We start from the raw sequence: 15584 nt of genomic DNA on the forward strand, positions 1-15584 counted from the left end.
TCATTTCCTTGTGGGAACTTGGAAGTAGCTACGCAGGAGGGGTGGCCTGGGGCTGCTGTGGGGTCGGTGAGGCCCCAGCATCTTTTTCAGCCTGGGACGCAGCTGAGTCACCTGGGGCTTCCCGGGTCCTGCTCGGTGAGGACACACACTTCCTTTATCATTCAAGGGGAATTCTCAGAAACGAGTCACCAACATACAGCCCCCCATTCTGTTAAATGCACTGAATTTCTCAGATTCAGATGGGACTTCTCATGAGACTTTCCGCTTAGGTCTGCTCACCACTGTTAGGGTTGGTTTGGGATGTGGCTTTTAGGTGTGAGCATGGTGTGGGTCCGACTGCTGCATATGGAACCACCGGGGCCAACTGTGACTCTGCAGACACGACGCTGTCATGGGCTTGGACGAGGGGAGCTGGCTTCCTGGTCAGGCCTGCGCCAGGCAGCCCAGGGCCAGAGCCTTCCCTGCTGCACCACGGGGCTAAGCTGCCTACCCTCCTGACTCCTGTGATGATGGAGGATCTGAGGCTGTGGGAGACCGTGCGACTGTGTGCGAGTCCACGGCAGGGGCGTGGAAACTGCTCTTCATGGCGGGCCTGGGCGGGGCCAGAGCAAATTGCATTCCCCCCCAACCTTTCGACTCTCTGCTTTGCTTCTCTCCTGAATGCACAGCTGCCAGGGGACGTGTTGCCAGATGTGGCGACCATCTGGGGCCTCAGTCTGCAGGTCTAGCTTCCTCCCTTCTTGCTGCGTGTGTCATGTTCAGCAACACGGCATCTTCCCCGTCCCTTCCTTCTGCAGCCAGAGTGTACAGACATGGCTGCCTCTGTCCAGGCCGTTATTGAGAAGTTACGGGAAGAAAATCGACTATTACGACAGAAGGTGACTCATGTGAGTATCTGTCCCCTTTCATTCAACTGTAGGAGAGGGTCCTACCCTCTCAATGGTGCTCAGGGCTCGTGTCCCCCTTGGGCCACTTGGGCTGACACACACAGTCTGAGACCTACACATTTTGCCTAAGAGTGCAGAGACCCGGCCTGTGTTCTGCTGTCCCCCGGGTTAACTCGTGGGTCGAGAAAGGAGGTGCAGGAGTTTCTGTCAAGCACGGCTTTTAAGGCAGGAGAATGGCACCCAGTCCATTTCTGTGGAAGACCGTGGCTCGTGGATGTCCTCTCCGCACCTTGCGTGTCTGGTGGTCTCAGTGTCCCCTTGGGACAGAGCAAGCGAGGCAATGTGCATTTACGGGGAAGAACTCAGCAGCTCATTATTGCTCACAGAGAGCTTCCCGGCCTCGGCCGTGTCCCCTCAGGTGGAAGACCTCAATGCCAAGTGGCAGCGCTACGACGCCAGCAGGGATGAGTATGTGCGGGGGCTCCATGCACAGATGCAGGGGCTGCGGGCGCCCCCCGAGCCAGCCAGGCCCTCTTGCCCTGAGCTGATGAGGAAGGAGATTTCTAGGCTCAACAGGCAGCTGGAGGAGAAGATCCGTGCCTGCGCCGACGTGAGGCGGGAGCTGGTGGCCGTGCGGGGGGCGCGTGATGCGGCGCTGGAACGGGTGCAGATGCTGGAGCAGCAGGTGTCTGATCGGGGTGCCTGGGGCCCAGTGGTGGGGGTGGTCCGTCCACGGGAACCTTCTCCTTCCCGAGTGGACGCGCCTCGGCACCGGACAGCCCAGTGTCTCGCCTCCTTTCAGATCCTCGCTTACAAGGATGATTTCACCTCAGAACGTGCAGACCGAGAGCGGGCCCAGGGCAGGATTCAGGAGCTCGAGGAGGAGGTGGCCTCCTTGCGGCAGCAGGCATCCTGGACACAGGTAGGGCCCAAGCGCTTTTCTCCTCGTTTAGGCTTGGCGTTTCTCTTGTTTTCCTTCTCATGAATTTCAAGCGTCGGTCCAAGACGTTTGTCACGGTTCAAGCCCCTTTTGCCCCACTGGGGTCAGAGCTGCCTTGCCTGGTGCCTGGGGCACAATGGCGGAAGCCCTCTGTCATGGTGTTGTGACAGCGGAGGTGGCTGGCTGTGGGGCATGTCCTGGGCTCCGAGCTCCCTACCAGGCCTTCCTTCATATACGTCCCCTCCTTGCTGTGAGATGGGGACCTTGGTTACCCCATTCCGCAGACCTGGGTACCGAGGCCCCAGGTGCCCACTGGTGTCCCCCAACTCATGGCCTCTGTGCGGAGAGATGGGCCTTGTGGGCCACTGGGCCCACCACCCTACCCAGGGAGGTCTGGGAGGCCTCAGAATTGACAAAGTCTCTCACTGCGGGACCCCCGGCACCCACCTGCCTCTTCCCCTCTCTGCTCTGGCCCGCTCTGGCCCCCTCGCTGCCCTGCAGACGCCCTAGGAAAGCTTATTTTCTTTAGCCCCTCAGCGAGTACCCACAACACCTCTGGCCCCGGAGTGAACCCTGGGCCCCTCAGAGAACTTCCGTCTGGACACAGACTGGGCAGTAGTAGCCCCTCTGGGGCTCAACATACTGGGCGGACCTTGGAGCTGCCCCTTCTGGCCTGTGGCATGGCCACTGGGGTTCGTTGATGGCTCATGTGTTCCCCACTGCGGGCAGGGTATGGGAGTCATGGGGACCCCCTTTCTCACACTCGTGGACGCAGTCCGTAGCAGTGGGCCTTGACAGAGGCAGCTGTTCCGACTTGTGGGTAAAGTGGGTGGGGACCGTGGCCGAGCTGTGTCCGAGTCTGCAGCAGCCCCTGCAGCCTCCTCAGTGTCCTGCGGGGGTTCCTGCTTCTCCTCGGGCGCTGGGACTACAGGCTGTGGTTGAGAATCCTGCCATGTGCGCTGGGTGGGAACAGGGTGTTGTCTGGCTCGGCTGGGCATTTCTTCCCAACCATCTGCCTTGGCCTGCGGGTTTTCTTGAGGAAGCACGTGCTCTTGGGTGGAAAGATCATTAATGGTGTGGAAAGGTCAGTAGCCGATCAGCGACTCAGGGTTAAGAGGAGTGACCAGAACCAGCTCCAGGTCCCATCCCTGGGAGCACACGCCGGGGTGTGGGCGTGTGGGCTCTGGTTCTGGTCAGAGCAGCGACAAGTGTGGGCTCTGGGCCACTTCAGGAAGTGGGGAGGGGTGCAAGTCCCTCGCAGGGATAGAAGAAACACCTCAAGTGCGAGAGCCCAGCACGTGATTTGGGGGACTCTAGGGCAACTCATGTACATGGACCCTTGCCTCTTTTCCAGGAGCGTCGAGAGCCAGGCTCCTGCCGGACTCACATGGGAAACAGAACCTCCAAGTACTTAGAGGCCGATGCTCTGGAGCTTGTGGTGCCCAGTGGACGGAGGGCTGGGACTGGATCTCAGGGGCTAGACTCCCCTGCTGAAGGCCGGTGCCCAGGGGCGGCCCGGAGAGGACAGGGGGACCTTCAGTGCCCTCACTGCCTGCGGAGCTTTGGTGATGAGCAAGGCGAGGAGCTCTTCAGGCACGTGGCCGAGTGCTGCCAGTGAGCCCAATGCCGGGAGTGGGGAGAGCCCTCGAGATCTGGGGACCAGAATGGGCTGAGGGGCTTCTGATCCATCTTGGTCTTCCTTGGGTGATGGAACAGACTGGGGACATCTCCGGGAGGGAGAATGGCCCCCCAGCTGCCAGATTGAGCCGGGAGCAGCCAGAAGCAGGGAGCCAGCCAATGCCACCATCCCGCGCCGCCCACCCACACCCGGGGCACTGCAGCTGCTGGCAAGAGTGGGCTGCCTGCGGGGATCGCACATGTGGGCCCCAGGGTGAAAGGCGGCCTGCCTTGTTGTGTTGAATAAGGACCAGGAGGTTTGCAGAAGCAAGCATTGCGGCAGATCTTGCACCTGGGGGCCGGTGTCTGCCACCGCAGAGCCGTGCATCTGCTCACTTGTACTGCAGTCGCTTTTGCCCCGGATCTGCAAATCAGGGGACATTTCATATGCACTTACTTTCATAATAAACGTACTTGCTCAGGTGACTGCTCTTCGAGTGCATCCTGGGGTCTGGGGCGCGGGGATGGCAGTATTCCCAGCCAGGTGGGACTTTAGACCAGCTGGTGAGGAGAAACACTCTCGTGTTTGCCACCTGCCAAGGGACCGAGATGGACTGGCCGGAATCCAGGCAGGCATGCCTGTCAGGGCCCACGGGACCTGGGGCCAGACCAGCTTTGCCTCTGGGCTAGTTCAGCCCCACCCCAGGGTGTGAAGTAAAGGGCTGGAAATAAGGAGAGGAAGCAGGTGCGACAGCAAGGGGAAGGTATGGCTGTGTAGGGCTTGTCAGTGGAGCAGGGACAGAAATGAGAAGGCGGGAGGGGAGACCGACGTGCTGTGCTAATAAGCGTTTGCCAGGGTTCATTCATTTAACCCTTGTAGCAATTCCAGGATGTCAACACAGACAAGGAAAATGAGGCACAGAGGGATTAATTCACTTGCCCAAGGTCACACAGTGGCTGAGTGACAAAGCTGGGATTTGAACCCGTGTTTTTAATTGCACAGTCTGTATTTCTTCCTGGAACTCACCCTTCCGTGTGGTTAATAAGTTCTCCTCATGTCAGAGTTCAGATGTCACCTCCTCTGGGACTCCCTGCGCACCCGTCTGCTGGAGCCCAGCTAGAGGGGATCCGGCGTCTGTGGCATGGGGTGGGTAGGCTATAGCAGAAAAGCTTGTCAGAACTGGAAGAGTCTGTGGACATCTGAACACTGGAAAGAGAGGATGGGGACATCCCAGAGAGAAGGGAGCCACAAAAGGGGGAACCCTCAAATCCTTGGCTGACCCCAAATTGTGTGTGCTTTGAGTAAGACCCCAAGGATTCTGGGGTGAGAACAGCAGATGGAAAACAGCTAAACAGACATCCCAGTGGCTTAATATTGCAGGGTGACAGCTTTAAATCATGGGTCCCTCGAGGTTAGAAGGGCTTGGTAACACTTTGGGTTTTCCTTTGAAACCCCAGAAGGGCCATGCCTCAGGAATAAGTTGACATCCCAGGACAAAATGCAAATAGTCCTTGCTCTAGGAAGGCATACGACTCCCAGGTAATCAACCAACAAATCACGTGCCTACTGGACTAAAAACCAACTTTCCTTAGAGGCAGGCAGAACCTCGGACCTTGCACTGTACAACCACAAGTGCAATATGCAAGAGAAAATACTAGATGGGCGCCTGGCTGGCTCAGTCGTTAGAGCATACAACTCTTGAACTTGGGGTTGTGTTTGAACTTAAAAATAAAATCTTGGGGCACCTGGGTGGCTCAGTGGGTTAAAGCCTCTGCCTTCGGCTCAGGTCATGGTCTCAGGGTCCTGGGATCGAGCTCCGCATCAGGCTCTCTGCTCAGCAGGGAGCCTGCTTCCTCCTCTCTCTGCCTGCCTCTCTGCCTACTTGTGATCTGTCACATAAATAAAATCTTAAAAAAATTAAATTGAATTAGATATAAAAAGGATAGTAAGTCACAAGCAAGTAGAATTCTAATCAGAGATACAAGATTGATTATTTAAAAAAAAAAAAAAAGAAAGCACTAGGGCGCCGGGCTGGCTCAGTCAGTTAAGTGCCTGCCTTCGGCTCAGGTCATAATCCCAGGGTCCTAGGATTGAGCCCAAATTGGGCTCTCTGCTCAGCGGGGAGTCTGCTTCTCCCTCTGCCCCTCACCCTGCTTGTGCTCTGTCAAATAAATAAATAAAATCTTTATTTTTTAAAAGATTTTATTTATTCATTTGTCAGAGGGAGAGAATGCATGCAGAGGCAGGGGGAGTGGCAGGCAGAGGGAGAGGGAGAGGGAGAAGCAGGCTCCCCACTGAGCAAGGACCTGGACGTGGGACTTGATCCCAGGACACCAGGATCATGACCTGAGCCGAAGGCAGCCGCTTAACCAACTGAGCCACCCAGGCACCCCAAATAATTAAAATCTTGATAAAAACCCCAACACTGATTGTAATTCACCAGAGTAACAGAAAAAAACATGATCATCTCAATAGAAGCTGAAAAAGCGTATGACAAAATTTAATGCCCACTCATGATAAAAACACTCAGCAAACCAGGAATAGAAGGCATTTCCTCAATCTGATAAAAGACGTATGTCCAAGACCCTACGGCTACCGTTCTGTCTGATGACGGATACCAAGTGCCATCTGTCCCTGCTCAGGTTTCCATTGAGGCAAGGGTGTGCGCTCTTACGGCTGCAATCCTACATTGTACCAGAGGGTCTACCCAGTGCAGTAAATTAATAAAAGGAATAAAGAACAGAAAAATTAGAAGAAACGGTCCTTATTTGTAGATGACATGATTATAGATGTAAAAAGTCCTAGCTGATCTTGAAGTTTAGAATTGAGTTTGACAATCTCAAGATAAAAAGTTCAATGTATGAAAAACCTATCATACTGCCATATATTTGCAGGGAATTTAAAACCTGTTTCCCCAAAACGTAAGGTGACTAAAAAGATGTTAAGTCCCAACCCCCAGAACCTGTGAATATGACCTTACTTGGATATCGGGTCTTTGCAGATGTCCTATGAGATGATGATGTGCTTGGATGAGGGTGGGCCCCAAACCCAGTGACTCGCATCCTTAGAAGAGGAGAGATAGAGGTGCTGGCTCAGCTGGTGGGGCACGCAGCTAGCTCTTGATCTCGGGGTTGTGAGTTCAAGCCCCATGTTGGTGTGATTACTTAAAATCTTAAAAAAAAAAAAAAAGACAAGACACAAACACAGAGATATAGGGAGGAGACCGTATGAAAACGGAGAGAGACTTGGAGGGACATCTCTACAAACCAAGGATTGCCAGGAGAAGCCAGGAGGGGGGCATAGAACTGATGGTTCTTTACAACCTCTAAAAGGAACCAATCCTGTGGATACCTGTGTTTTGCAGTATATATCCCCCCAGGGATTTTGGGTTATATCCTCCAGGACTTTTGAGAATAAACTTTTTTCTTTAAGATTTGTTTAATTGACAGAGACAGAACATAAGAGAGGGTACTGGGAGAGGGAGAAGCAGGCTGCCCGAGGAGCAGGGAGCCTGATGCGGTGCTCGATCCCAGGACTCGGGGATCATGACCCGAGCTGAAAGCAGACGGTTAATGACTGAGCCACCCAGGCGCCCCAAGAACAAATTTCTGTTGTTAGAAGACACCCAGTTTATAGCATTTTGTTATGGGAGCCCCAGGAAACTAAAGCATAACCCCATTTATGATAATGTCAAAAACCTAAAATGCTTAGAAAAAATTCATCAGAAGCATGCAAAATCTCTACAATAAAGGCTACACAATACTGTTGAAATTCCGAGAACACATAAATGAAGAGAAATCACGTCTGCAGACTAGGAACTCTGTTGTATCAAGATGTTGCTTCGTCCCAAACTGGCCTACAGACCCAGCACAGCCTCGTCCATAATCCCAGCAAGCTTGTGACAAGCTCATTTTAAATTCTGTATGTTGTATGTGTGATACAGATGTATATGATACATACGGTATTGTATGTATATCATATATTAAGTATTGAGCATTCCAACATACACACGTTATCACGATGATATGGTGATCTCATCACATGTACCATATATGTATGGTGTCATATATGTATCCTATATGTATATCACATGATATACCACATGTAGATATATGTATGATATCCTATATGTATGATACATATGATGAGATCACCATATCATCATGATACGTGTATGCTGGAATGCTCAATACTGTCCTACAGGCTACCATTTTCCATTCTCTTTTCTTCTCAGTGCTTCTTTCTGGTAGTTTCTTTTCTTGTGCCATCGAGTTCATGGGAGTTTTCTAAGGGGTTTTGGATCTGCTGTTAATTCTATCCAGGGTATTTTTTCATTTCAGATGTTGTATTTTTTCTTTAGAACTTCATTTAGGTCTTTTTTGGATTTTTCATTTCTTCATCTTGTTTGTGATTTCTTTTACATCTGGAGTGTATTTTTAAGATGTTTTACAATATCCATTTTACAGTCCCTGTCTGCAGATTCAGCAACTGTCATTTTGTGGTCTGCTTAGTATTTCTCTTGATTATGGTTTCTATTTTCCTTCCTTTTGGCATGGTCTGGTAATTTCTACCTGGATTCCACCATTGTGAATTTCGTACAGTGTGGGCTGGTTTTGTGCTCCTTAAAGAATGTCGGACTTTGTTCCAGCAGGCAGTTAAGATACTCAGGATCAGTTTGATCCTTTTGGGGCTTGCTTTTGATTTTGCTTGAGGGCTGATTTCACCCCACTGCTGAGGTCACAGCTTTCTGAGGCCTCTACCCCGAGGTCTGCACTGTGTGTTACATGGTTTTCTGCCATGGCTGGTAGAAACACTATTTAAGCCTTTCTGTTTTCTGGTGATTTCCCGTTGGGTTCCCGGGAGTTTATGCCACACCTGCAGCATCGGCAGACTGTAGGCGCCTGGCCTCCCCAAATGCCAAACTGTGCTGGCTCTACTCATCAGGTCTGCAGGGCTCTGCCCCCACCCCCCAGTGCTGGGCCTGGAAACTGCCTCGAGGCTGGAAGCTGGGGCACCAAGAGACTTACCTTGTTTCCTCCCCTTCGCGCAGAAAACACTGCCATGTGCAGCGTCTCTTCCAATATCCAACACACTGTGTACACAGCTTCCTCGGGTTCACAGTTGTGTGTGGTGGTCTCCGTGGCTGTCATCCTCCTTCCCGAGTGCCACTTGCACACGTTTAGGACTCTTCCTCGTAACCAGATGGTCTCCTCCAGGAAAGCCAGCCGGAGGGCTCCTGGGCACAGTGGGCTCCCGGCTCGTTTCAAGCATCGGTTCCTAACAGTTTGGAAGCCATGGAAGTTGTCCCTATGCTGGGCCTCCCACCCCTCGGGGCTTACGTTTACATCTTAATAGCAGATCCAGGCCTGTCACTGTGAAGATGAAGGACCAGGACTCAAGTTACTTCAGTTCCATCACTCTGTGGGTGACTGAGGGCTTTTACTGGTGTTTAAAACCAAGAAACAGCGGGACCTGTGAGGTAAGTTTTTCCTTTTCCTTTAATATTAATTAAATTAAGAAGCGTTCATCCTTTCTGGTACCATAATACTCCTTTTGATATTATTTTGGTTTAATGGCATGAGTATGTAAACAAAGTTCAATAAAAGGGCATTTTCCTGGCCATTGTTAATTTATTTCATCTCATGATTACCGTTGCCGTGTAAAGGAGGTGCTAGTCCAGCGTGGTCTATGCGAGGCTCCCCCAGGGATCGACTCCCAGGTCTAGGCCCTGTGAAGACAGGAGCACTGGAGCTGGATGTCCCGCAGATGCACCTTGGACCTTGGCTTCCCCATCTGTAAATGCAGTGTCTGGGCATGAGGACCCATGATGACAAGCCTCCAGGCCTGGGCCTGCCTCTGGGGACATGGGAGGGGCTGAACCTGGGAAGCCCTGCCAGCCTCGGCCCTCCATCTCCCCTACCCCCAGACTCTCCTGGGCCTCCCAGGCCCCAGATCCATCCTCTGAGAACTGGGATGGTAAAGTGACGCACCCCCCCCGCCGCTCCCCCGTTGGGGAAAGAGCCAAAGGAACCAGCAGGAGCAGAAGTGTACAGACCTAGAACAAGCCATAGGTGGCTCACCTGTGTGAGAGGGGAGCAAGCGTGTGGAAGGTGGCAGGTGGGGCCTCAGGAGTGGGCACCCTGGGGTTCCCCTCACCACTCATGGCCCTGACAAGGTCCTGCTCATGTCACAGGGGAGACCCTGCAGTTCCTCAGCAGCCAACATTTCCCCCAGATGGAAGTGGAGGCCCAGAGGTGGGACTATCCATGGGGAGAAGAGGCTGGGGCAGGGACAAGGTCTTGAAGGGCCTGGGTGGGCAGCTTCCCCAGAGAGCAGGCTCCCCCCACCCCCAGACCCTTCCCAGTCTTTGCTGCTCTGGCCCAGCCAGCCCTGGCTCTCCCTTGCCCTCACCGGGAGCCATGGAGGCCCAGGCCTGGGCTTGGGACTCCTGGAGGCATCAGGGACTTTTGAGGACACGGCTCCTGCTGTGGTCACTGCCCAGCCCATTCCTCGCTTTGCAGGCTCATTCCACGAGCAAAGGGATATGCTTGTTCTTCCCACCTAGTTAGAAAAAAGCAAAACAAACCAGCCAGCCTCTTGCCTATCTCCTATGCCCAGGACCTGCCATTCCCACCCTTGTTTTCCTGCAAACCAGCTCCCACTGGGTTGTGGTCAAAGTCCCCAAAGTGTAGGAGCCCCGGGGTCAGACCTTGGACCTCACCTTGACCACAGCAGCCCTGTGGTGGCCAGTCTTTCCCCGTCTGTGTCCTCTAGGCTGCCCTCCTCCTCCCACCCTAGTCACTGCTTCTGGCACCTGGACTCCTGACCTGTCTGCACTTGTTCTGCAGTGGCCTTCCGTCCATGAACGGCAATCCCAACGCCGGACGTCTCACCTGGGGGGTCAGATGGGCACGTCAGACTTGACCCCTGCCCCAGGGCAGGCAGCCCCGTGCAGCCTGGGGCTCAGACCAAAGCCTTGGAGTCCCTCTTGCCCCCCTCTCTCCTACCTGCATCTCGTCTGTCCAGAAATGCTGCAGACAAAACCGGCAGAGTATTTCCAGAGGCCATTTCCTCTCTTCCTGTCTCCACACAGACGCAGGGCCCTCATCGCTCCCCCTTCACTTGGGGACACGCCACATCCCTGCAGCTGCACACAAGCAGGTTTCCCAAGAGGCAGGGCTTGGCCGGGCCCTGGGAAGTGGGTGGGAGCGGCTCCTGCAGAGACTCCTGCAAGCCGCCTGCCTGCAGAGACCGCAGAGGAACCAGGCAGCCGTCCCCCCTTCGCCCTCCATACCGCCCGTCATTCCTTGTTCACACCCAGTTGAACGCCCGTGACTTTTCAGTCTCGTTAGAGATCACGCCGCCCCCCTCCCCCGGAGCTGGATGGGCACCTGCCCGTAAGGCTCTATGTGGTCTCAGGCTGCTGACCCTTGGGCCCCCCGGCTCTGCCTCCCCAGCCCCATAGGTTAGGGTGCGGTGACTCCACGCCACTGCTGTTGGGTGTCAGTACTGTTCTCACCAAACTCTCTGGGCACCGGGCTGGCCTCTGCCCTGGGGCCTGGTGCTGCCTGGCACGCGGAAGGCCCCGGAGGGTACAGAGGCATGAAGGATACTGGGCAGGAGCCAGGACCCCTAAACTACTGCCACGGGTGACCCGGGAGATGCTCCAGGGTTGGTGGGCCAGCTTCCCCTTGGGGGGCACTGCCCCCCACTCTCCCCGCACCCTGCCCCCCATGCACCACACCCCCCACCGCCCCCAGCAGAAAGCAGCCAGACGAGGTCTTCTGCTGTACTAATGTATTCCATCTTTCAAAAAGAAAGACATGATTTTAATATTACTTAACAATATGTTAAAAAAGTAGCCAGGCAGGCCTCCGTGTTAATACAGTCGTACACTCTCTAACAGACTTGATGGTGTGAGTACTGGGTGGGGTTTTGTTTTTGAACTTTCTCATTCTGCAAGGGATCTTACACAAGCTGGCTACAAGTCAGGGGGGTCAGACACAAACAGCGCAACGTGTACACTCTTAAACAGTAGATTGTGGAGGAGAACGGAAGAGCGCCTGCCCGCCCAGCCCGCTTCGGGTGGGACGCAGGGCACACGAGAGCTGAGTGACGGCAGTGCCCTGGCAGGGACAGATGACAGGACAGGGCGAGATGCAGAGGCAACGAGCCACGTGGATGATGAAACGCGTCTCTGGCCACGGCCCCGGCTCCTGGGCCGCGCGGTGGGAAGCCGGCAGGAGCTACTGTTGCAATCCGACGGCCGGCGCTGTGCTCACGCCTCACTCACAGATACACACACACGAGCCACTAACACAGGCCGAGCGGCGAGTTCTCGGTCTGGGGGCATCAGGTGCGGTGGCCCACCCGGCACAGCCCTGGGCAAGCACAGCAGCTCCGGGGCCTGGCCCACCTTCCGCGCGTCCCTCTCCAGGCGGTCCTCATTCAGTGGGCAGCAAAAGTGGCTTTTTTCAAGCTAAAATTCGACCAGTTGATGGATAGTCTTTGTCGGGTCTGTCTAGCGGAATCCAAACAGAATCTGTGAAGACAAAGAGCCAAACGGTCACGGAAGGAAACAGCCCACAGCTGAGCTGTGTCAGCAAAGTCCAGCGTCCTCCCAGGATGGGAGAGTGGGGGAAGGGCGCTCAGCATGCCAGACCCGCCGTCAAGGACCCCTCCACATCTGGCCACCCTTCAGAATGGGGAAAGGCCCTCAGGAGGACAGGGATCCCCTTCTTCAGGGCACAGGTGAGTGCCCTCAATGTCCTCTGGTGTCCTGTGTCCTTCTTTTTGAACTTGTCCTCCAGGGAAGCTGCCCAAGGGATGTTTCTGATGAGCCCATCTGAAAATGTACCAATGGCCACCACCCTGCCCTTCTCCACGTGTTAAGCCATGGAGATCCCAGCCGCCCTCGCTGATCCACGAATGCACACCCGAGTGCAAGAGGACACAGGACTTCACATGGTGAGACTTGGTCACAGCGCTGCCACCGACCCCCCACTCCCTGCACTCAGGGTGGCAGCAGAGGCAGGCCTACTGCCCTGGGGCCCAACTCTGGGTCACCCCTGCACACCCAACAGCATCTGAAAAACACCACGTTCTGCCACCTGCTTCCCAGGCAATAATGAAATGAGGAACACTTCCTTTCAAAAACCTTAACTATGCAGTTTCTGAAGTTCTCACCTGTCCAGCTCTCATCTGAGTAGCAGAAACTTGAATTAAACCTGAAAATGGTTACTGCGGTCACACAGCGTAGCCCAAGTGTGTTCATTTAAATCACTCAACCACAACTCCTTGTGCTGCCTGCTAGGCAGTCTGTGTCCAGGTGGATAGAGCCGTGTGTCTGTCCCTGCCCTGCCCCGGAGCAGTGTGCCACCTCCCAGAATTCAACTTCTCTTTCCCTGGCCACAGCTGGTCGAACTCCGAGTCCTAGTGGCATCACTTTTACAACATTCGTTGTTCACCTTTACAACCTTACAACCAACCTGCCTGGACCGTGTCCCCCTGCTCTGGCGGGCACTCCCACTGGTCCCCATGAGGCTACATGCATCCCGCCTCTCCAAGCGTGGTGGCAAGAACGTCCATGAGTGTCTCTGAGCCAGCTGGAGCCAGTCCCCCAGGCCCCCAGCTCTGCCTACCCCCCCACACCCGAGGATCTGACACTTCCTGCCCATCGGGCCTCCATGTGGTCTGCCAGGGACCGTGTTACATGTCCAGAACATGTGTACCCAGGTGACTGGGACCACAAAAGCCTCGATCAGCACACCCCTAACCCAGGTCAGGAAGCCCGACCCTGCCGACCCCATAGCACCATGCCGTCCTCTCCCACGATGCAGCCCGCACCCTGGTGTCTGTGACAATTGCCCACAACCTCGCAGCCCCTCACCCATGGTCTGTGTGCGCTGATTTCTGCACTTACAGGAACAGAGTCATCCTGTATCTTTTTCTTCCTGCTTTTGTGCAATTCCCCCAGGAGGCCGCCGTGTGCCCGTTTCCAAGGCTGTAAGAGCTCCCCCCACAGAATAGACAGACAACCGCGGGGCTCGTGAAACGGACAGCTTCGAGTTGACCCGATTCTGCCAAACTTCTCCATGGTCGTTGGAGCCACTCTGTGCCCCCGAGGAGTGGGGGAGCCACTGCCCCTGCGCGCCTAGCCCGTCAGGCGGGAGGTCTCTCCATAAGTCCCTGGTCGTGGGTTTCTGTGACAGCCCATCTGTCCACGCATCGGTCTTTTCCTGTTCTGTCATGTGTATCTGTTCTGGTACTAACCCTCCGTGAGGTGCTGCACACACCATCTCCTCACTTTCTTTAAAGAACTGTTGATTTTAATGTCATTTAATTTATCAATCTTTTTTATTTTATGGTTGGCGTTTTTAAGAAATCTGTCCCTACTCTGAGGTCAAACAGATACTCACCTATATCCCAAATAAAAAGGTTTGCTTGTGACATTTAGAGTCTTCCCACCTAGAGCTGACCTTTGAGTAGGATGACGTGAGGATCCAACTGAAAAGTTTTTCTTACATAAACTTTCACAGCTGCATTTATGAACACACCTTCATTTCTACTGCCGATCTGTCTTTTGTCAAAAACCAAAGCTCAGCACTGTGTAGTCTGTTTCTGTGACTAAGTCTTTGCAATGGACAAGAAAAGTAGCTCTGTTCTTCCTATACTTCTAGAAGGATCAGATCAAACCTAACTTCGTTTGTTCTTTTGTTTTGTTTTAAATATATATATATATGTATATATATATATATATATATATATTTCAAAGATTTTATTTATTTGATGAGAGAGAGCTCAAAAGTAGGCAGAGAGGCAGGCAGAGAGAGGGAAGCAGGCTCCCTGCTGAGCAGAGAGCCCGAAGTGGGGCTGGATCCCAGGACCCATGACCTGAGCAGAAGGCAGATGCTTAACCCACTGAGCCACCCAGGCGCCCAGTTTGTTTGTTTTTTGTGTGAACATCACACACATGCAGGAGAGAAACCAGACATGCACGCTGAAAGAAACTGAGAAGGCAAACACTGGAGCACTAGCAGCAAGCCTGGGACAGCGCCTCCGGGCAGTCCCCACCCCAAAACCCAAAAGTAATCACCATTCTGGCTTTTTAGGATCATTTCCTTGCTTTTCTTTATAGTCTTAACACCTATGTATGGTATAGTATCCCTGAAAATATATGTCACTGAGGTATAATTTATGTACAATAAACTGCAGTTACTATAGAGCTCATAGTGCTGATAAATAAATCCGGGTAACTATCCCTCCAATCAAGACACAGAAAACTTCCAGGAAGTCTCTTTGCTGTAATCTCCTCGCTGCCCCAGCCCTAGGTGAACAGTGATCTGCCGTCACTGGGATGAATTTGCATTTCCTGGCATCTCAGGTACATGCAACTTCGCAGTATGCACCTGCTGTCTGCCTTCTTGGCCTGAGCACCTGCCTCTGGGCTCCATCTCCACGTGTCATCAGGAGTAAGCTTTTCCCCGGTGAGTGGTGTTCACTGGACGGACAGAGCACAGTTTCTCTGCTCATCTGCTGTGCAGACCTGGGTTGTCCCCAGTTTTTGGCTATAACGAGTGAAACTTCTGGAAACATTCATGTACAAATCTTTGTGTGAATACATGCTCTGGCTTCTCTTGGGCAGAGAGTCAGGAATGGAGCTGCTGGACTGAATGGTGTACATTAAAAAATGTACTTCAATGGAAAGAGCCTGGATGTCCACAACAGACAAATGGATAAAGAAGATCTGGTTCATCTATACAATGGAATATTACTCAGCCAACAGAAAGGATGAAATCTTACCATTTACATCGACATGGATGGAACTGGAGGGGATTATGCTGAATGAAATAAGTCAGGGAAAGACAATTATCATATTATCTCACTCATATGTGGAACTGAAGAAACAAAACAGAGGATCAAAGGGGGAGAGAAGAAAAATAAGAGAAAATCAGAGAGACAAATCGTAAGAGACTCTGAACTCTAGGAAACAGACTGAGGGCTGCTGGAGGGGAAGGAGTGGGTGGAGGGGGATGGTGTCCTTACGGGCAGCAAGGAGGGCGCGTGATGTAAGGAGTACTGGGTGTGATATGTAACTGATGCATCACTGACCTCCACCTCTGAGACTAATAATATGTTA

General features: G+C 53.2%; 2 protein-coding genes across 3 annotated transcripts in view; one reads left to right on the forward strand and one right to left on the reverse strand.

Moving 5' to 3' along the window:
• The window catches only part of TNIP2 (TNFAIP3 interacting protein 2), a 38121-nt gene extending 34550 nt beyond the window's left edge, over positions 1-3571 (forward strand). The window contains exons 3-6 of one of the 2 annotated variants that reach the window (XM_032856145.1): positions 798-887; positions 1306-1572; positions 1690-1809; positions 3182-3567. In XM_032856145.1, the coding sequence (XP_032712036.1) occupies positions 798-887; positions 1306-1572; positions 1690-1809; positions 3182-3445 (741 nt within the window). In that variant the 3' untranslated portion in view covers positions 3446-3567. Of the gene's footprint in view, positions 1-797; positions 888-1305; positions 1573-1689; positions 1810-3181 lie in introns of both variants that reach the window. The other variant, XM_032856153.1, reaches the window with a different exon arrangement.
• Positions 3572-11225: 7654 nt separating this feature from the next.
• The window catches only part of FAM193A (family with sequence similarity 193 member A), a 160545-nt gene continuing 156186 nt past the window's right edge, over positions 11226-15584 (reverse strand). Inside the window, 1 exon segment of the mRNA XM_032856195.1 lies at positions 11226-11987. Within this exon segment, the coding sequence (XP_032712086.1) occupies positions 11894-11987 (94 nt within the window). The 3' untranslated portion in view covers positions 11226-11893.

The sequence above is a fragment of the Lontra canadensis genome, unplaced genomic scaffold (assembly GCF_010015895.1).
Source record: "Lontra canadensis isolate GAN:19392208 unplaced genomic scaffold, GSC_riverotter_1.0 scaffold1, whole genome shotgun sequence".
In the NCBI taxonomy this organism is placed as follows: domain Eukaryota; kingdom Metazoa; phylum Chordata; class Mammalia; order Carnivora; family Mustelidae; genus Lontra; species Lontra canadensis.